The sequence below is a fragment of the Pseudorca crassidens genome, chromosome 18 (assembly GCF_039906515.1).
Source record: "Pseudorca crassidens isolate mPseCra1 chromosome 18, mPseCra1.hap1, whole genome shotgun sequence".
In the NCBI taxonomy this organism is placed as follows: domain Eukaryota; kingdom Metazoa; phylum Chordata; class Mammalia; order Artiodactyla; family Delphinidae; genus Pseudorca; species Pseudorca crassidens.
The window spans coordinates 66,337,600-66,358,673 of record NC_090313.1 but is presented as its reverse complement, the minus strand read 5'-3'; the positions used below and the strand labels follow the sequence as shown (position 1 = coordinate 66,358,673).

Genomic DNA, 21,074 nt, shown 5'->3' with positions numbered 1-21,074 from the left:
AGTTGTACTAATTTACATTGATTAAAGGACCTATTCCACAGAAGACTCAGGCCCAGATTATTTCTGAGATGGGAAAGTCACATGATCAGAATGCTTCATAAGGAAGAAAACTACGGTAGTAAATGCTTAATGCCTTAAAGAATTTAGTCAAAAAACTCGATGAAGTTATTAAAGTAAAGAAACGTGGGCTCAGATCTTGCTTTTGCTACAATAACTTATGACTAAGGCAAGTTCTCCACTCTCCTGCGCTTCGTGGAGGGCGTGAGGATTAAATACGATTGAGCTGCAGCTCCTAGGGGAGCGGTCCATGCCTTCCTCAAGCAGGTTTCTAATCACTAATTCAGTCTCCAACCATCACAATCCTAAGAAATAACTACCTTAAATGACGAATCAAGTTTTCTAGGCTTGGACAAGTACTACTTCCCCCACTTTTACAGATTTTAAATTAAAAAACTGCAATCTTGCTTTGTTACTCATCTTTTATGAATTTGATGAAAATAAGCCCGATGACAAAACAAATTTAAACAGTCAAGTTCCTAAATACATAAAATGAAAGACAAAAGCTTGGAGCCATGGCAGAGCTACCAAGGGACCGAGAATAAACACCCCATGAGGCTCACGCTGAGGGCTGGCTTCTCACTCTCAAGCCGTCTCTTCATTCACCAGTGTCCCCCCCACCCCGCCCCAAAGACTGCTGGGGTGTCATTCTTAACCCATCACATAACAGCACTCAGGTTATTCAACAAAGTTAACATAGGAATAAGACTGTACTGTTTTCTTCATCAGCATTCAGGAAAACCAACATACCATTTACAGAGCAATCTTGAGGAAATTACCTGTTCAAGCACTCTCTTGCACCGTTTCTTCTCAGACATATTTATCCTGAACAGATCTTCAATGGGACGAGAATTCTGTGCATCAACAATGTTTCTACCAAGCAAATACAATTTAGCTTTTCATTTAAGAAGCTGGACGCACATATTTAATACATAGATATATCTGAGTAAGCTTTTCCCCATGACATAATGAGGAAAGTATGATTATTTAGTTTTAATTGGTGAATGTAAATAACATGTTTATATGAAGATGGTAAATATAATAACTGAACTGACATTTATCTGGCTACCTGAAAGTAACAAAGTAATACTTCAAATAAAAATCACTATTTTGAGATTCTTGCAAATATACCCTCTCAATGAGTGTCAGGAGAGCTACTGGCAACAGAACAAACCCATGTGCTAAATGCCTAAAAATCATGGTTGATCTAAAAATGAAGTTTAACCTTATGCTTCATTTTAATTTTGTGCTTTTTGTGGTCATTTACAAATATATAAGGGACTTAAAAATGCATATGCTGTAAATAAACAGCAACTTCTAGACTCTTACATTATAGGAGAGTAGGTTCCTTTTCTCTTACATTCATCACAATCCTTTCTCAAATGTTGTGCTGGGTGCTTTCACACATCTTACAGTGTGTAAAGTTCACATCCCTACTAAGTAGATGAGATCCTTTTTCTCACAAATGAGGAAAATAAGATCCAGAAAGAGTAAGTATATATTAAATCAAAAAAATACACGTTGTCAGAACGTGGAAGAACCCATCCAACTATAAGTCCTCTGGCTTTGTCACCAAGCCTTTCACGTTATTCAGAGTGGGAATGCAAAGCAAGTCACCGAAATGCAGACAAACTGAAATAATTAAACTCGATAAGCCCCACTATTTTATAAGTTATAACCATGTGTAATAAGCACACTAGATACTTAGATATAAGAATTCAGCTCTATGCTTGCATAGTTTTATTAGAGTTCCATTTACTAACATAATTCTGATACATTAACATACACTAATGAGTTAAAAAGCGTTTAAAAAGTCTTCCAAATTTTTCTCCAATGAAGTAAAAAGAAAGAAATACTTACGAAGCTAGCAGTTCAAGTGCAACTAGTTTGTCTTTACTGAAGGTGAAACAGTTGAGTATATTGACCACTTCTGCTGGGTGAACAGCCACCATTTTCTATTAATATAAAAAATAATGAGAAATTTTTTCAACATGAGAAATTTTCATGCAAGAAACTGCCTTTTGGGGGGAGTGTAATTAAATGTTCTTAATATAAATATTTGAGATGAAAACTGCTTAATCAAAAGTAAGTCCTAACAACTGTGTGAATTAAAATTAGGCTTTTCAACGTAACTACTTTAATTGAAGAGCTAAGTTCTCCTATGTGCTCCTTCTTATCCACATTTCTCAATATGTTCATCTATGGAAAAAAAAATTTAGATGTTCTACTTTCCTCAGAAAGGCTATATAAAAAGGGATATTTACAAATATGGGAGACACGCTGCTCGAGAAGTTAGAAAAAAATTATATTCCTCAGTTAGAGTGCTAGGTACACCACAATCAGAACTTACTAGTGAAGTCCATGGCACTGAATAGTGTTATTAAAGAAAGGTACTCCAATCACATCATTAGAGGAAAGATGGGTTAAACAGGTTTCTTTATTGAACTTTCTTAAGAGCCTTGTTAACGTGCACTGTGACAATCCAAGATTGTGTGGACTGTTACATAATTTATTTGCCTAGGATACCTGTATCTTTGAAAAGCAGGTCAATTTATAAATGTATGTTAACAGTGCAGGAAATTCAAAAGCAAAGTCAGGATAAGGAGACCAGTTAGAATTAACTGATCAACAAAAGTGGTTTTCAAACACTTTAACTCCTGTACCACCAAAAGAACTGGTAAAACCATATACCCCATTTCGTGTTTTTAAATTGACATCTAAAAATTTTACCAGACGTTTTACGTACCTGCAAAACATAGATTTCCTTATATGTAAGTTTATTACATATTTCTGAAAACCTTGGAACTACTGATGTAGTTCATTTACTTTATGAAAATGTCCATAACAGAACCTGTCAGTCTTCAGTAGGAAAACAGTCAAATCAGACTTACTCTGTCTATAAGTGCACTATGGTGTGCCTGTGCAGCCTTCTCACCTCTGATTTTTAATTCTAAGGTAGGTGGATAGGCAAGCCAGCCTAAGAGCTTTGTCATGAGTTTGCTGTCCTGATAAAATAAGGCAAGGTCCCCATCAGTATTTCTTACGGAAGCTCTGTTTTGCTCTCCCTCTCAGGATAGTGCATTGTCTCTTTGGTCCTTAGAGAAAGATTTTCACCCCTAGCTGACGGGTGAGACAACTTTTTTTTTTTTTTTTTTGGTAAAGCAGAAAAAAAGCTATTGTTAAAGAGAAGAAGCACTAACAGACCCAGCACTTTCTTAGGCAAATTAGTTTAGGAAGCTAAGGATTGTAGACTTCCTTAAAGTGATCAATGCCTGATACTCCCAGGAAAATCTTCCTATACAGCCAGGTCCTGTTTGACTTTGATGCCTCTGTTAATCTAGGCTCTAGAGCTGTGCTATCCATATAGTAAGTCGCCACTAGACACGTGTGCCTGTTTAAATTGAAATTAAATAATACCTTAAAAATACCCTTCCTCAGACAGATGACATGTTTTAAGTGCACAAAAGCCACAGGTAGCCAGTGGTTACCATAGTGGATAGAGCTGATATAAAACATTTCCATCATCGCTGAAAGTTAATTTGGACAGTGTTGGTCTAAAAAATGTAAGCATAAACCAGTCTGACTATTCTTCTAAGACTAAATACAAGAGGGTGAAGATATACAAGAATAAAAGTAAATAAAAATACTTAAGAATTCAAGCCCTGTTTTGCTTGCTTATAAATATTTTCTACTCCAATCTGCCAATTAGGACCCTGTACAATTTAATAGTACAGTACATACGATTTAAATTTACAAGTTTTAATTTTTTAACATAGTTATTTTGAATAATCAAAGTATAATGAAATTTAGCATATCTAATGGAAACAAATTACAACTCGAGATGAATTAGAGAAAACTAGGGGAGAATTCAAAATAGTTAAATTTTACATTCTAAGGAAAAATACTTACATGCTGTAATGCTTTCATTGCCTTCAACTGAGGCTCAGCCCAGGAGAAATATCTCAGTAAATCAACCACCTGAAAGCAAAGAACTAATTTAGCTCTAATGACAATGTGTTTGCAGACATTTCTCCAAGATGTATTTCAGTACTTTGAATTACTATTCAAAGTGTGCCGCCTAGGCCCCAGGGATGAGGCATAAGCGTGACACCAGAGTTCAGACTGGGCTGATGGAGTAGCCAAGTGCAGCTACTGAAATTTAAATCAACTGCAATCAAACCAAATCAAAAACTCAGTTCCTTACTGGCACAAGCCATATTTTAAGCGCTCAACAGCCATATGAAGCTGGTAGCTACCATGATGGTCACTGCAGAGAGAGAGAGCATTTCCACCATCACAGAAAGTCTTGGACAGCATTGGTCTAGAATAAAGGAAAGTATAAGGTACAGGAAGAAGAAAGTACCTGAAAAAAAGGAAAGCTGGAAAGGTACTAGATGGAGATAAAAACATCGCGTAGGAATATAAAGATATAGTATGAATGGAAAGTTTCAAAACATTTAGTGGAGAATAACAGTTTTAATCAATCACGAAAGGGTGTTCAGTGGTGTGGTTTAGTGTAGGTTCACTAACTTCTACTCTTTAACTCACATCTGGAGGGCATACTACTCTTACTTAGACCACAGATCTATTCCCTAAAAATGTAAGAATCACCCTGAATCACGCCAGCAGCTTCTAAATGGTAAGTCATTTTGAGAGCACAGCCAGCCAGGCTCTCTCCCACTACCACCAGCGAAGTTCAAGTGAATGAGGGAGATACTGTGCAACAGCCAGGAAGAGGTGAGCAGACACCACGATCACAACACTGAAGTCTCTGCGTGGTCACCACCACCTGGGTTCACTGCCTCTAAGGACACCCCAAAAGGGGAAAAAAAGACTCAAGACGAGAGGGTAATAAAATCTGGGTTAATGAATTATTTTACTGTGAGCTCCTAAAAACGTGTTAAGGCTTCAATTATTCCACAAAGCGAGGTTAATGTTAGGAACTGGTGTGGTCTGTGAAGAAGAGTAAAAACACTTCACTCCTTAATGAGCGATACATAAATAGCAAACAAGTATTGTGGGTACTTTCTACACAATTTTCTAAGAGTGTATGCCCTTACTTTTATGAGAATAATGTTTTTACTATATAGAGTAAATGTTACCTGGGACTTTACCAACCATAAAACTTTATAACTTATCATGTATGATTATTATATTATAATATAATAATCATTATAATAAGCTTAGAAGGTCACACTTAGAAAGTAGCTTGATAAAATTTTTAATAACTTTAGCAAAGTCATTAAATTTTTAGCAAAGTCATTAAATTTCCACAGTAGGAAGTTATCTACAAAATTTCACATATATACACAGAAACACAAGAGAAGGAAAGAAAAGCTATCAGCTATGTGAAATTATAAATCTTTCTCTGAAACATTTAAATTTTTAAAAAAGCATAAGGCAATTTTGAAAAGTAATGGGATAGCTGCAAAACCCTCATTGAATAGGCAGCAACACGTGCCAGTCACAAAGCAGCTTTGAGGACTTCAGTAGGCAGAACTACAGGCTTAAAGTTATTCAAGTTTTGAAAGTCTTGAGAAACAGATGAAAAGTTGGAGCATTTACTAACTCAATCTATAGATTCATCCACTGTCTACCCTACTCACGTTCCCAACCTTTTCTGTTCTTCAGATGTACATTTCCATTTCTGGTCTATTTCTCTATCAAGTATTTTCCAAGTATCTCTTGGAAATCCAGCTTTCTCTGCATATGTGTGTGTGTATATATGTGCAAACCTGTTTGTCAAAATCAGCAAACTCCCCCTAAAGTTGGGTGAAAGTCCCCACTAAACTACCACACTGAAAGTATTAGTCTTCTGGCAATTACAGAAACTACTTATTAGACACTATTTTTTTTCTTATTTGCTAAAATTTTTACATAGTGGCTTCATGTAAGAACATATATCACCATTTGTTCAAGTTTTATAAAATGTAGAGAATTTTGCAATTACTGACTCATAAATACTGTACAATTTTGGGTATGTTTACCATTAGAAGTTTATAACATATGATACTGTGCCCAGAATATAAACACTTTGAACTGCTTTCTTCAGACACTGCATTTTAAAATCATGTTAGCATATGATATCGTGGTGAAAGTGGGTATGCTTATAAACTATCCCAACTATAAATCATGTAAAGTTTTCTGCTAAAACTGAAAGCTTCTAAAGTTCCTGAATAAACACAGCAACAAAGTAAAAGCAATTCTGAACTTGACCAGCAGGTAAATAAAGACACTAATCAGAACATCAGTGTGAAAAAAAAAAGAACAAAAAAAATGCTGTTGCTTAAACAAATAAAGGAATACCTGTTCACTGGAGAAATATCCGTGCACATATTCAATTGCTTTTAATTTGTACTCTGTCAAAACAGCCTAAAAAACATAGAAAAACAGAATGAATATATGTAATCATATGCATATATCAAAACTGCCTAAGCAACTCAAACAGCCCTGGCACAAGGAGGCCGATAAAGTCACCATGGTGATGTGACATTCTACCTTCCCAAGTTCCATGCTGTAAGGGATACACTGAGACAGCCGGAAAAGCCCCTGGGCCTCCCTACTCACTCCTACAAAGGAAGGGAACAGAATTGTGAGAGATGTGATTCGACATTAACAGAAATTAAGTATTCCTGGAAAAGTAACTGCAGTTTTAAAGCATCCAAAATCCAACAAGCCGTCATTTTTAAGGTTAAACGTACTACCCATCACTCATTCATCAGATAATTATTTATTGCACACCTATATGTGCTAAGTGATAGAGAAACATGGATAAGACATGGTCTAGTCCAGGCTCTCAGTATTTCTACAGGGATGTGAACCCAGGAGCCAATCTGTGCACCTGACGCTAACTGGCAGTGCGGCCTCTGAAAGGCATTTTAATTGCCCTGAGAGCCTCCTCACCAATCACTACCCACCTCAGTTACTGTGAGGATTAAAACAGTCGAGAGTAGATGTGACACATAATAGGGAAGTTCAGAGAGGAGTCGATGGCCTTGACCCAGCACTATCTAGCGCCCAACGAAATCATGTATTATCTCCTTGCAACTATATGCTAAGCTTACAGATGGAAACACCAGACTATCAAAATTTGGTAACAACTACTCATTAAAAATCCACTAATCCCCTTTGTATGGTGACAGATGGTAACTAGACATATTGTAGTGGTCATTTTCTAGTATACAGATAAACACGGACAGTGTTGTAGGTCAGTTACACTCCAGAAAAAGAAAAATCAACTAATCCCTTTGCATTCACTACAAAATAATCGTATTTGTACTTTTCACATGCATCATTCTGCTAAGAGAAAATACTACGACCAGTCAACAGAGAAACACATCCAGGGAGCTCAGTAGCTGAAATTTCACTGAAAAAGGGGAGGGAATGGTATTCTGGATAATGTACTCTTGGGAGTTCGAGTATTATTGCCATTATTGGACACAATCAAAAGCAAGTTTCTGGCCCAAATCCTGGACTGTGTTGATGCCAAGTCATGTCTTAATTTTTTGATCAGCACCTGAGAGGCCCAGCTGTATCCCCAGGCACAACACCATGGCACTCAGGAGTCAGACTACCCAACTTTGAACAGTGCTCTCCTCCCTCACCAGGTGGGTAACTTTGAGCTGGCTGGTTAACCTCACAGATACTAGATCTGACCTCTGTAAAATGAGGGTTGTTAGGAGGATCTAATCAAATAACGCATGGAGAAAGTGCTTAGAATAGACACACTCAGTTAAGTGCTCAGTAATAAATGACTATTATTGTTATTACCCCCTTCTTAAAAAGCAAATTAAATATTGCTTTTTCCCCTCCTTTCTTCTCCCCTCCTATTTCTTTTTCTAGTGTCTTCTTACATGGCTTTGTTTTAAATGACAGTTGTGACAGCCAGTATTACCTACAGACGTAATGGTGACATTCAGAAAGATACTACCTGGTTTAAACCGACTTACATTTACAAAGTCTGAGAGCAATTTTTAAAAAGCCAACAGTAATTCACACACTTAGATATGCTTATATATTCATCCCATTTTAATAGCCTAATACTATGTTGATGTATCTAGTTATTTGGCATAGACAGCAAAAGATGTATTTTGATTTCAGACCAGAAATAAGGACTTAAGTTGCTATGTATTTGACTTTAATCTCTGGAAAATTTCCTATTCCCTTCATTAGTAATTACTATGTCATCTTCCCAGAGTTTAGAAGGGAGAGAATATGCAAACCAACACTCTACAGCTTCCAAAGGTAGAGATCAACTGGTCTACCCGAACAAATTATTTTCTCATAAACCGTAGTTTAACATCAGCTCATGAACAAACTGTGGCAAATTCTAAGCATATAATTATCAAGCTAATGTTTTATTGCAAATTTTCATTGGACAAATTGGGTTTGCAAAAGCAGAAATTCAAAAAATCCTTAATATCCTTACAAATGTAAATTTAACCTAACACTCAAATTTGACGAAGAAAAAAGCTTTAAAAAGGATGAAAGAAAACAAACATTTTGCTTTACAGAGAATGAAGAAAAACAGCATGTCCACAAGCAATTTTATTAATAACTTCGTAAGCTGAAATAAATAATAATCACCAGAGCACAAGGTAACAAGTCTTTTCGCGTCAACAAGGGTCTTAAAGATATGAAAATGGCGAGATAATTGCCCGGAAATTCTAAGCAAAGGACCCTGTATTAGCATAAGAATGGTTTGTCAGTTCTTCCAGGTTTAACTTTGTAAACTCGTACATTTTGCGCTTGAAATAGTGTTAGGCTCAAGGGTACATGCCAAATTTTTTGCTGTCCGGTTCATTCTGGGAGGTAGGCTATGCACAATAGCCTAGAAATGAAGCAAAAACTTGAAAGCAGGAGAAAAAAGTTTTGAAATGCGAGTGTTTGAAGCCCATTCCTAAGAATGACTTTAAACTTAATGCCACACTTATTAGGACACTAATTTTGTCCGGCACAGGCAACAAATATAGTCCGCTTATACTCAGATTTTAAAAACCTGCGATAATAACTACCGTTAAAGAAACTGCCTACGCTATTATCTCTAGTTTTCACTCACTCTTACGTTACTAAAGAGGAAATCGGTTCAGAAATATTAAAATCACTTATCCGAAACTACAGAGCTATTAAAGATTTGTAGCGGGTTTCGGAACCAGGGGCTCTGAATATAATATCCGCAACACCGCACTGATTCTCAAGAAGTTTAGCGTTAACATAATTTCTATTTGTATCGTGAAATATATCAAGATTTAAACTCCTACCCTACACGTTAAAATTCCAACCAGTTTTGCAATCCTTAAGCCCGTATTTTACACAATCTGCACGCAGTCCCTCAAAGAGAATCAATCACGAGAATTCGTAGCTCACAGATTTAAGGAATTAAGTGCAATTACCTTTCTAATTTCATCCAGCACCGTTTCAAAGGACTTTTTGTCCATCTTGACTACTATCTCGACGAGAGGAGTTACAGTTTCAATTACAAAACGTTCATCCCTGGTCCGCTCCGATAGTAAAAACGTTTACAGCTGAGAAGAAAAAAGACTCAAGGAGCAGAATAAAGGATGCGAAGAGGTAGAGTACTTCAAACTCTGCAAAAATTTCTAAAAGTGCAGACTTATAAAAACTTTTTATTAAAAACAAAACCTGTCAGGCTTCCCCAGCTTCTTTACACAAAGCTTCAGGACCCCCTCGGGGAAGAGAAACCCGAGGTTCGGTGGCCGGAGGCAGAGCGTCGGTCCCCGCAGCTCAAAGGCATGCGCCGCCGGGGGAAGGTCCGGAAGCCGCCTTCCCGAGTGGAGCGGCCCGGAGAGCAGAGGCACCCGCGCCCCGAATCCCGCGGGCGGCGAGGAGGGAAGCACCGGCTTCTCGGCCCGCACTTGCACCTCGGCCGCCGCCGGCCGCCCCTCACCGCCGCGAACCGGGCCTCATGGCCCGCCTCGCGCTCACTCCCAGCAGCTCCGCCGGACTCCTGGGTCCCGTAGCCCGGGCAGCAGCGGCCTGGCAGCTCTTTGTTACCAGCTGCCACCGCTTCCGGGAGCGGGCCGGCGGCCGGCGAGCACCGGGAGCCGGGCGAAGGGGGTACGGTCTCAGGTAGGGGGACTCCCGAAGACCGCAACGCCAACGGCGCCAAGAGCCCTTCCTGGTTACCCCCAGAGCTTCCCCCGGCTCGTGGGGTCCTTCAACGGAGCCCGTCGCGCCAGAGTAAAGTCAACTCTGCGCCGTCTGCTGAAGCCACTCTTCGCGGAGAGCCTGTGGAGGGGTCCTGGTGTGGGAATGTAGGTGTCCATAGCGGATGCCTGGATGTCTCGGAATTGGATGAAGTTGAAGTCTTTCCCAGAGCCTGAAAGTTATTAATCAAACCTTAATTCTAAGGTTTGACTGTGCTAATTATTGGTTGTTAAGTCTGAATTTAAAAGAATGAACGTCGAGTAGTTAAGGCATATCTAAGGGCGCCCCGATTTTGGTGGACCGGAGAGGTCCACAGCGTGGACCGTCCGAAGGGTGGTCACGGGGTAAACCCGGGGCACGTGACAAGGGGAGGGGAGGGAGGGGAGGGAGGGAGGAGGGAGGGGAGGGAGGAGGGAGGGGAGGGAGGGAGGGAGGGGAGGGAGGGAGGGAGGGAGGGAGGGGAGGGGCGGTGGGAGGCGGGCGGTGGGAACGCCCTGAAAATCCGGAACCCCGGTTCTGATTTTCTTTCGCCCTGGTCTTTGCTGCCTTCTGGTTCTCTCCTAGGCTCATTGGAGCTAGGAGCTCAGTGCAGCGACGAACCGCGTGGACCTGAGGCTGTCCGGGCGGCCACCAGCCGCCTGCCTATTTTCTTCCTCGCCAGGATTCCTGTCTAGTCATGACGAGATTCTGGGTCTGCGTAGCCGGCGCTGGCTTCTTTCTTGCGTTTCTGGTTTTCCATTCTCGATTTTGTGCCTCTCGGGTGAGTTGGATAGTGAGGAAATGGCTGTCGGGTGTGTGGATAGCACTGTGGGGAGACGGTCTTGGGATGGAGGTGGCGCTGGTTCTCTTACTAGTTCATCTCAGAACCTGCACCGGGGGCCGAACCGCCGACGCGTCGCCTGTTTCTTAGCGTTAAAACGTGTGTAATATGGTACATCGCCATTTTCCTTATTTTCTCTTCTTTCCCAGCTCCCGTTACCTCTTCACTTTGCTTTTAAAATTTCCTGGAGACCTGAGGAAGCCCTTTACCGGCTGGATGTGGATTGGCCTAAGTATTCAGAATACTTCACTGGAGCAACATTTTGTGTTGCAGTTGACTCCCTCAACGGATTGGTTTACGTAGCCCAAGTAAGTAAAATTGGGATTTTTTTTTTTTTAGGTTATGGATACAAGGAAAACAGTTTTCCTGTCTCACCGAACTCAGTAACTGTATACGTTTATATTACGCCAATTGTAGAGTTCGTTTTTTGAGTTAAAGTTAATACTTTGGTTTTGAACGCGATAGAGATTAATATTGTAAGGTTTTGTAGATGGTTTTTTAAACGTTCCTAAATTCCTCGGTTAACCTGTAATTTTTGTTTCTCTCTGCCAAACTAAAGATTGCTTCCTTAAAAGTGATCCTATCTAAGCCGTTATTTTTGTATACCTTCAGAGAGGGGATAACATCCCAAAGGTATTAGTGTTCACAGAGGATGGATATTTCCTACGAGCCTGGAATTATACAGTTGACACACCTCATGGTATATTTGCAGCCAGTACACCACATGAACAATCCGTCTGGATCACGGACGTAGGAAGTGGTATGTTTAGTAATACCTATTAAATTATCTTGCTAGAAATCACATCTTTGCCCATGTTCTTGCTTGTCCGTTTTAAAATCAGAGTGGCCGAATCTAATTGTAATTCCTTTAATGATTCGTGAAATCGTTTGTTTCTAAATCTTTATATTGTACTTCCGTAGAATCAGGACATTTAACAAGGAGGCTATAATTATTACGATCTTTCCTTTAAGTTGTCACAGGGCTTTTGCCTTTTAAAATATCAGTTGCTCTTCCTAGAGTAGATAATTCTAAACTTCTTCTGTGAAGCAAAATAAAATGGCGATCTCTAAAAGCTAATGAATGGAGTCCTTGCCTTTAGTTTTCCTTTACCACTTCTCTTTCAAAAGAAATTATGCTGATAACAGAAGTTATAATAGGCTAAGTGCCTAATAGTTTTAAACAGATCTCATGTGACAATATAATGAAAAATCTTTGACTTCAGTTCTTGCTATTGAACCACATGCTTTAAAAAGTGAAAAAAAATTATTCCAGGTGAAACAAAAGAGAGAGAGTGAGATTATGCTGAGAAACCAGAACTGCTTTCTTGCCCAGAGTAGAAGATCTGCACAAACTGCTGGTAATGTTTCTGAAATCCCACTGACATCAGCATGTCTGAAACCTTCCTTCTGTCGAATATTTTTAGTAGAATGTGCTGCAAAACAAAGTAAACACAGTTGAACTTAAAACCGTGAGATAAGTTTTCAGAGATAACTGTTTGCTTGTGCTTGTAGCTTAAGACAAGATGGTATAAGAGATAACCTGGTATTGTCTTAGGATCTCCGGAAGGAAAGAGATCTTAAAATATTTCTAGTCTTGTCCCAGTTATGTTCATGGCTTGAAGGTCCTTCTGTTTCCCCACTTCTGGCTAATGCAGATACCGTTTTGGAATTAAAGAGGTCTCAGTTTTTGTAAGAAGTGCCCTTACCACATCTGTTCTCAGAACCCAAAAGATTTCTGAGCCTCAGCCCCGTGACCCATTTATTTAAAGCTGTATTTTGGATGGTAAGATTTTGGTTAACCCCCCAAAATCTAAGTTATCTCTGAGTTCATTGTTAGACTCTATGAAATTTGATTATTTTCGCTTTTTATTTATTTTTTTTCTTTTCTGGATTCACTGTTAAAAGAGGCCATTACTTTTTAATTCGTTCCATTCATGTGATCTTTTTTTATAAAATACTTCACTGGTTCCCAGAAATAAAAAGAACACACATGATCTCTTCATTCTTTCCATTATAGGTTGTTTTTCCACACACAGATCTGAAGACAGTTTTTCTATTCCTTCCTATATTTCGAAGAATAAATTCTCTTCAGTAAAAACATGGCTGCATATCATAGCCATTAAAAAAAAATATTTACTGTTATTCTATTTCTTTTCCAATTCCTTAGAGACTTTGTAGTTTGCTTTCTTTAATGTTTTGTTCTCTTATTATTGCTACAGACTTTAGCTCAAGTCTCCAAAACAAGTGTAATAATAAGTACAATTGTCAAGATAGGATTGTAATGCAAGCTGATTCACTTTATTTCCAGAGACCCCATTGTTTCCAATTTATCATTTGAATGCCTACCAGTTAGTTGGTCTTGGTATGCCTTCAAGTTGGTTTCTGTTAACTGCTTTATAGTTTTTCCCTATTTGTAAATATTCCACTTTATACTTTTGCTTGTAAGATAAGTTTCAGTGTGAGAAGATAATATACTGGTGATTTGGAAAGATCTATTCCTTTCTTAGGAAAGAAAAGCTAATGGGTTGAATTTTGTATTTGTTTCCACTAGGAGAAAATGTAGCTTAAAAAAGTCAGTATTGTTATAAACCAATGTTACCGCAATAAAAAAAAAGACTTAAAAAAATTAACACAAGAATAGATATAAATGACTTTTATAAACAGAAGTTTGTATTATAAAGAACTTTTTCAGTCACTCACTGAAATTGGAGATCTGCCCGTGAATGACTGGAATAACAGTTTTCAAATATAAGTTGTTCCTTTTCCAGATCCTTCTTAATTTTCTTATACAAGTAATGCTTATTCAAGGTCATAAGATTAAAAGAAGAAAATGGTGTACCAGTACTTTTACATCATGAGCCTTCTGTTTAAGGAGTCAGGTTTTTTTTTTTTTTCAGTTTTTTTTATTTGGATTTAGAATCTTACTTTGGAGTACCTGAGGTTTTAATTCATGAACGGATTTGGCTATAACTAATGAAGCTCTATTGCTTGTCAAATATAACATTTAATTATCTGAGCCTTTTAACTTTTTATTGCTATTTAATTCTGTTAAATTTTTGCTCTCAGCTTACTTGAAAAATGTGAATGTTTGTACTATGGTTATATATCTGAAATGTGCATGTCTATCTTTATAGGACTCTACGGTCATACTATTAAAAAATACAATTCCTTTGGTGATCTTGTTCAAGTTTTGGGTACCCCAGGCAAAAAAGGCACTGGTTTAAATCCCCTGCAGTTTGATAACCCTGCAGAATTATATGTAGAAGACACAGGGGATATTTACATTGTGGATGGAGATGGAGGATTGAATAACAGGTTGATCAAATTGTCCCAAGGTACGTGGCTTAGTTTTGTGTGGTATTATTGCAATACTTTAAAACTGAAGGAACTTTTTGGCCAATCCAATATAAGAATGTTACTTAATAAGTTGGACTTAATTTGTCTGGTACTCAGTATAACTTCAGTCTTTGCCTCTATCTTCACATTTCCTTCTTCTCTGTGTGTCTCTTTGTCTCAAATCTCCTCTCCTTTCTCTTATAAGGGCACTAGCCATTGGCTTCAGGGTCTGCTCTAAATGCAGAATCACCTCATCTCAATACCCCTAACTTATTGGAACTAGGGCCTTTGCAGATACAGTTAAGGTCACATTCACGGCTCTGGAGATTGAGACTTGGACATATCTTTTTCTGGTGGGGCTGGGGCGAGGGACACCTTCAGCTCAGTACAGGGGAATTAAATAAGATGGCCTGTAGAAACGTAATTTTTAAGCTCAGAGGAATGGTAATACCAAATAACAGGTTGGTTATAAGGGGAACCAGTTTCAGGACAAGGTTGACATGAACCCTAAACAGCGGTTTTGAGTTATGAAAAATTCAGGTGGAAACAGTCATTAAAGAAGCAGATTAATTGCTTGAAACAGGGAAAGAATTTTTTTAAGCATACAAATTAGTCAAATGGATGTATAAACAGAAAGCCAGGAAAACATCAGCTGGGGGTATAACTGAATACTTTGTAACTTATGACATAAAGTATAACATGTAAATGCATAAGGTATTCTGTATGTTGTTCTGACCATATATGTGTACCATTTATAGATTTCATGATCCTTTGGCTACATGGAGAAAATGGGACAGGGCCTGCTAAGTTCAGCATTCCTCACAGTGTTACAGTTGATTCTGATGGTCGGGTAAATATACAGCGTCGCTGGGGACTGTCTGAATATATGGGGGTGGTGCAGAGCATGGATATATGGGCACACGGGAGTGTCTAGACATTTGGATACGTGTGTATGTTAGTGGATGTGTGTATCTGGGTATGTCTGGGCAATTCCTCTGGGTATATCCACATACTCTCTTATAAATGTTTGGGTCCTATAATGAAGTTCCCCAAATATTTAGAAATGAGCAAAATAGATCACTCTGTCATTTAAAGGATAGAAGAAACAAATAATGGAACAGGACATAAGTGAAGTTGCCTGAAAAAAAAAGAGTTGTGTTGAGAACGTGTTGATCAAAAGGGAGATGGAAGAGGTTAATCTTGGAAGCTTGAAAAAAGGAGTGACCAGGCACACTCTAGTTCTCCAAGTGACCTAGCTCTACTCTGTCTGAGGAACAGAAAGCTTTAACCAACAAATTTCAATTTCTTTTGTTCCCACCTCCGTCTGTCTGCTACCACCTCTTGCTTTTACACACCTTTAAGCATACACGTTGTCTCTTTTGGGGAGTCACCTTCCTGTAACCAAACCCACCCAAAATGTTTTATATTAGTTTCTCCACCTGTTTTCCTGTAGTAGCCCTTACTCCCCCATTATAGTAACCATAACACTGTAAGATGATGGTTAAATTGTCTCCCCTAATAAGAGTGTAGGCAGTATGAGGGCTGGAACTGCATCCCTTCTGCTTTCTGTGTTAGTGCCTAGCACGTAGGAGTCATCTTACAACTTCGTTAAATGACTGAATGCCTTGGTGCGCAGTGGATGCATCAGACTATCTTGGCTTCACGCCATTAGAAATTTAATTCATTTCCACTTCTGATTCTGTGCTCAGCAAGCAACCTTCTGATTATGACTTGGCTTCCTATGTTAACAGAGAGAGAATGTTTTGATCATAAAATCTGCAAGTATTTGCATTGTAGATAGGAAGATAACTGAACATAGGAACTTCATCTGAAAATTGGAAACTGGAAAATTGGAATTCTGGTTTTGCACATTACCCTCCTGAACCTGATTAGCCACTCCCCTCATGGGATAAGAACAAGGTCAAGTTTCTGAGTCGGCAAGACCTAGACCCAGGTCAGTTCACCATGGTGAGGAATGTCCTTGGAGGTCATTTGATGGGGATCCTCTAGCATCACCAAGTGATGAAAACCGGGCGTGTTCATTTCTGGACCCTTGTGTTTTTATAACGACAGCAGCAATACTATTGTGGCATTTAACATGATTAACTCATTTAATCATCGCCTCAACCCTATGTGAAAAGTTTATTAGTTCCAGAGTTAGACTTGTTGTTTCTTAAACCAGGTTTCTCATAATAAAAATCTGTTGAGTAGGAAAGATAATGCTAACAGCCTATAGTGTCATTCAGTCCAAGGGTCTAAACTGTATTTCCTCCTTGGCCACTTATCTAAGACAGTAATCCCAAAATCCTTAAGGAAACTCCTCTTTAGTAAAGAATCATAGATCAGGAAAAGATCTAAGAAATACCCTTACTTAGGGATCAATAGCCTTTCTAAAGTGATACACTGAGTCTTTATTTGTTTCTGACTAGAGATGAATTCAGTGGCTACTGAAACTCACACACATTGACAAAGACTTAGTCAGGGTTACTCTGAAGAAATAGTCCTGAATCCACAAATCCAAGAACTCCAGGGATCCTCAAAAGGGGGAGGTAGAGGTCAGCACGTTTGGCCCATCCTGTACATATGCTGCAGGTTGCATACATCAGATACAGTACACGAAATGTCATTTAGGTCCAATCTGCCTTCCTGTTTATAACAACAGTTTCCTGAAGAACTCATGGCCGCCTATAGCAAACCTAAATTAAACCTACTGTTAGCCCGTTATCATGCTTTATATGTCACTAACATCTCCCAAGCTTCTTCTTTAGTTTGGCATTTCGGTTTGGAACTTTGGACACACCCTGGTGAATAGCAGGTAGAGGTTTAATGATGTGATACGAGTGAGCAGCTGGCTTCCCACTGGCCTGGGGTCCTAAAGAGCAGGGCTGCTTTTCTATGTCTTTGTCTTGTTAGCTGGCCCAGGAACCAACAAGTCAACAGGACTCAGTGACAGCGGTTAGAGGAGGGAATGAATGAATGCTGTCACTTCTCGGTGTCTGCCCATCCTCTGCATTGTAGTGGAGTACTCCAGCTTTTCAGTGAGCCAGATGTTTAGTATAGTAGAGCATTCTAGGCTTTGGGTTAAGACGGGTGGCCATACATGGTTCTCTTGCTTATTGTAAGCTCTGCTTAAAACAAAGTATTTAACTTCTCTGCATTTGAGTTTCTTATCTGAAAATGGGGTTTTTAATATTCTCTTCTGTGAGGTCCTCTAAGTCCTCAATGGGAGTTTATGAAACTAATGAAAATAAACATGCATTCTCTTCCCCTCTTCTTTTTTCTTTCTTTGGGTTCCCAGGTGTGGGTGGCGGACCGAGGCAATAAAAGAATTCAGGTGTTTGATAAAGACACGGGGGAGTGGCTAGGAGCTTGGAATAATTGTTTCTCCGAAGAGGGACCTTCTGCAGTCAGGTAATCATTTCTTTTTGTTTTAAAATGCTTGTTTGATTTGGTTTATGTTAAGTTTCTCTGAAGAGCTAGCTGAAAGTTTAGAACATTTACTGTTAATTTTAATCAGGGAAAAAGGAGAAGGAAAGAAGTTTTCAGAGAACATGTAATCATATTTCAAATCCCAGGCAGCGTGAATGTGGTTAAACTCCCAGCGCACTGTGGGATCCAAGTATCAGAGATAATAAAGCCTGGACCTTCCTACATCCTCTGCCCTCGAGATGCAGTTTATTTTTAAACAGAGAATGAAAATAAAAATCTTGAGTCTATAGTTTCAGACCCAGCCTGACACCGATTCTCCATTAGTTTCATCTCTGTGTAATATTCCAATATTGTTAATTTTAAAAACATAAACTAATCTTTGGTTAAGTCTGTCATCACAAATCTCTTGTTCCCTGTGAAGCAGAATCAGATCAATTTTCAAGCCCCCTTTAAAGAACCCTTCAGCAAGCAGGTCCTTACTGTTGTGTAGCACTGTAGGGGATACACATGTCGAAAAAATAAACATGTATGTTAACTTTGCCCCGGTTGATTATGTGACATGTCCTCCTCCTTAGATTTACTCCCGACGGGAAGCACTTGATCGTAGCTCAGCTGAATCTGAGCCGGCTCTTACTCGTGGCGGCGCCCCCGGTAGGAAGCATTGGCGACTGTTCGGTGATCAGCACGATCCAGCTGGCGGATCAGGTCTCACCTCATCTCTTAGACGTCAGTGGGAAGACTGGAGCCGTCTATGTAGCAGAAATTGGAGCAAAACAAGTACAAAAATACGTCCCTGTGAAGAGCTATTTCTCTTCATTCGGTTCGTAACTGTTTCTTTCCCTGAAGGTCGTTTCAAGTGGAAGTTCAGATTCTCAGCTTTGGGGCATTCTTGTGACTTCATTTCACACAAGTGCATAAGGATACTTTATGAAAGAAACGTAGCTCTAATGAAAAATGGGGTGGGAAAGCGGGACTAAGGTGGTAACCCAGTAATTTGCCCTATAGACTCATTCTCGCTGGGGGTGGGGGGAACACAGGAATAAAAATGGGTTTGCAGGATAATTTATTGAATTTCACATAAACAACACAAACCTTCACTTAGTAAAAAATGAACTGCTTGAGAGATGGGGTCAGATGGGGTCTTGATTAACGAGAACCCACAGAGTGCCAGGTCCTGAAGATTCGGGAATGAGCAGGCAGGGTTGTCTGTGCCTTTGAGTAGCTTATAGTCCACAAAACACGGCAGCAGCAGCGCACCAGGGAAGTAGGACTTTCTGAAGGAGGGGTGTTTTGTCTGAATCATGGAGACTTTGCAGGGGAGTCCGTTTGAGTTCCTCAAGCTCCGTTTGAAAAGCAGGAGGAGAGAACGACGTCCAGGTACAGATGTTAAGAAAAGTGCACGCTTGCTGTGAACTTCGCTAGACTTTATTTTACAGGCCCAGCTTGGCTTTGGTCCTTTAGTTGTAGGATACGTAGTTGCATCCTTTAAGTGTAGGAATAAAATGGCTAGCGTCAAGCACTTTACCGAAAGGGGGTTTTACAAATAACTGGAATGGTTTTTAAAGGGAGCGTTAAAAGTAGTTCCTCTCAGTGCCGCCACCTTCCTTCCTTCCTTCCTTCCATCCCTCTTTTTTACATGAACTCTGTCCCTTTCTAACATTTGTCTACCTCAGGGAAGTTTTAGAATTATTTATGGGAGAATGTGTGCCAAACACTTGGAGCTATTAAAATGAAGAATTTCCTACCCTTCTATTTCTATGTCTCTTTTTTACCCCTTTGAATATTGGCCTCCCAGTTAAGACCATTTGTTCAGTTTGTTCTAGTTCATTCTAGGTTTGGAAGGAACCTGGCCATATTACAGTCTTTCAGATCATTCTTCGCCTTTTCTCGCATCAGCCTCCATCTTTATCTCCGTGTTTCACTGTAAATTGTATATGGCAAGTGAGAAATCTTGAGCTGACTGTCCTCATTACCTGTTACGACTGGAGTCTGCTTTCCAGACTCGAGGAACTTACACTTTTGTCATATCTTGATGCAGTTAGGAAGGTAAATCTGCCAGCAGGAAACCCTCTCCTGTGTTCCAAGGCCATTGATGTGTGTTTGTGCCACTGGTCAAGCTGTGTGATCTAAGTGAGCTGCCTTAGTTTTCTCTTCAGTGAAATGGGAACATCATTGCCTTTCCTCCTTCAGGAAGGCTGTGAGGATCAGATGTGCAATAGGTACAAATGTGCCCTTTGAAGTCTGTAGCTCCAGGTACATTAAAGTCATCTTATTAGCAAGGGTCCTACTACATGTGCTATTTACCTGATACCAGCTATCAGTTTTGCCTTAATTTTGCATTTATTGCTTTTTTTCAAAGCGTATCCTCACAAATTTTATGCAGTTTAGCCAAATCGACTTGGATGAAAGGAAATAATTTGAGGTTTTATTTGTCTTGTTTCCAAGCCAGGACAAGAAGTGCAAATGTCTCTTTGAAAGAATATAGGTTAGATTTTGTCATTTCAAAAATGTTGTATTTAACTTTGTTTTATACCAGATTTTTATAAAACTCGCTGAAAGTATTGTTTCCATGTGTCCTGCTAAAAGTGTTTATTTTATTAGCATACTTGTAATCATGGTATCTCACTTTTCTCCTTTGGATTAATTGGGTAAATTAATTGAATGAGAAGTGTGTTGTATTTTCTATTAAAAAATAAAAGTTTTGGAAAGAATGCTGTATTGTCTGATTTTCCAGTTAAAGCTTGATTTTATTGTTATAAAAGCAGTCTGTAATTTCTTATTCCATTGAAGGATTTCAGCAATCATGAAATCACAGGTTGGGAGTATATCCTCTTCATTCACAGTTGAAGTGAGGGCCGAAGTGTGTAAATATTGCTAGAGGTTGCTTAGAAGACTTAATGTGGCTTTTTTTGGGGGGGCTCTGTTGGGTCTTCGTTGCTGTGCACGGGCTTTCTCTAGTTGTGGCGAGTGGGGGCTACTCGGACCCCTCTCTGCGGTGGCCTCTCTTGCTACGGAGCACGGGCTCTAGGCGCACAGGCCTCAGCAGCTGTGGCGCGTGGGCTCTAGAGCGCAGGCTCAGCAGTTGTGGCGCACGGGCTTAGTTGCTCTGCTGCATGTGGGATCTTCCCGGACCAGGGCTCGAACCCGTGTCCCCTGTTTTGGCAGGCGGATTCCCAACCACTGTGCCACCAGGGAAGCCGCCTTAATGTGGCGTTTAAAATGGTGGGTGGGTACAAATGATAGTAATAACTAGCTAACTATATTT

General features: G+C 39.5%; 2 protein-coding genes across 3 annotated transcripts in view; one reads left to right on the top strand and one right to left on the bottom strand.

Moving 5' to 3' along the window:
• PROSER1 (proline and serine rich 1) overlaps window positions 1–10,552 on the bottom strand; it is a 29,168-nt gene extending 18,616 nt beyond the window's left edge. Inside the window, exons 1-5 of the mRNA XM_067713220.1 lie at window positions 9,450–10,552; window positions 6,364–6,429; window positions 3,967–4,035; window positions 1,918–2,012; window positions 837–930 (exon numbers count right to left, since the gene is read on the bottom strand). Coding sequence (XP_067569321.1) covers window positions 837–930; window positions 1,918–2,012; window positions 3,967–4,035; window positions 6,364–6,429; window positions 9,450–9,494 — 369 coding nt within the window. The 5' untranslated portion in view covers window positions 9,495–10,552. The remainder of the gene's footprint in view (window positions 1–836; window positions 931–1,917; window positions 2,013–3,966; window positions 4,036–6,363; window positions 6,430–9,449) is intronic.
• A 134-nt stretch (window positions 10,553–10,686) lies between these two features.
• Window positions 10,687–20,520, top strand: NHLRC3 (NHL repeat containing 3). 2 transcript variants are annotated; one of them, XM_067713217.1, is made up of 7 exons: window positions 10,687–10,984; window positions 11,194–11,352; window positions 12,318–12,402; window positions 14,179–14,379; window positions 15,139–15,230; window positions 17,679–17,791; window positions 18,385–20,520. In XM_067713217.1, the coding sequence occupies exons 1-7, from the start codon at window positions 10,901–10,903 to the stop codon at window positions 18,635–18,637; spliced, it is 987 nt and encodes a 328-aa protein (XP_067569318.1). In that variant the 5' UTR covers window positions 10,687–10,900; the 3' UTR covers window positions 18,638–20,520. The 2 variants fall into 2 exon arrangements, with proteins under 2 accessions (XP_067569318.1, XP_067569317.1); XM_067713216.1 differs by lacking the exon at window positions 12,318–12,402 and adding an exon at window positions 11,657–11,804 and having other exon boundaries at window positions 10,688–10,984.
• The last annotated feature ends 554 nt before the right edge of the window (window positions 20,521–21,074 follow it).

Coding starts and splice junctions, on each gene's coding strand:
- NHLRC3 (XM_067713216.1), top strand. CDS start 10,901: ATGACGAGATTCTGGGTCTGCGTAGCCGGCGCTGGCTTCTTTCTTGCG. Junction 11,805..14,178: donor GATCACGGACGTAGGAAGTG/GTATGTTTAGTA, acceptor CTATCTTTATAG/GACTCTACGGTCATACTATT. Junction 17,792..18,384: donor GAGGGACCTTCTGCAGTCAG/GTAATCATTTCT, acceptor CCTCCTCCTTAG/ATTTACTCCCGACGGGAAGC.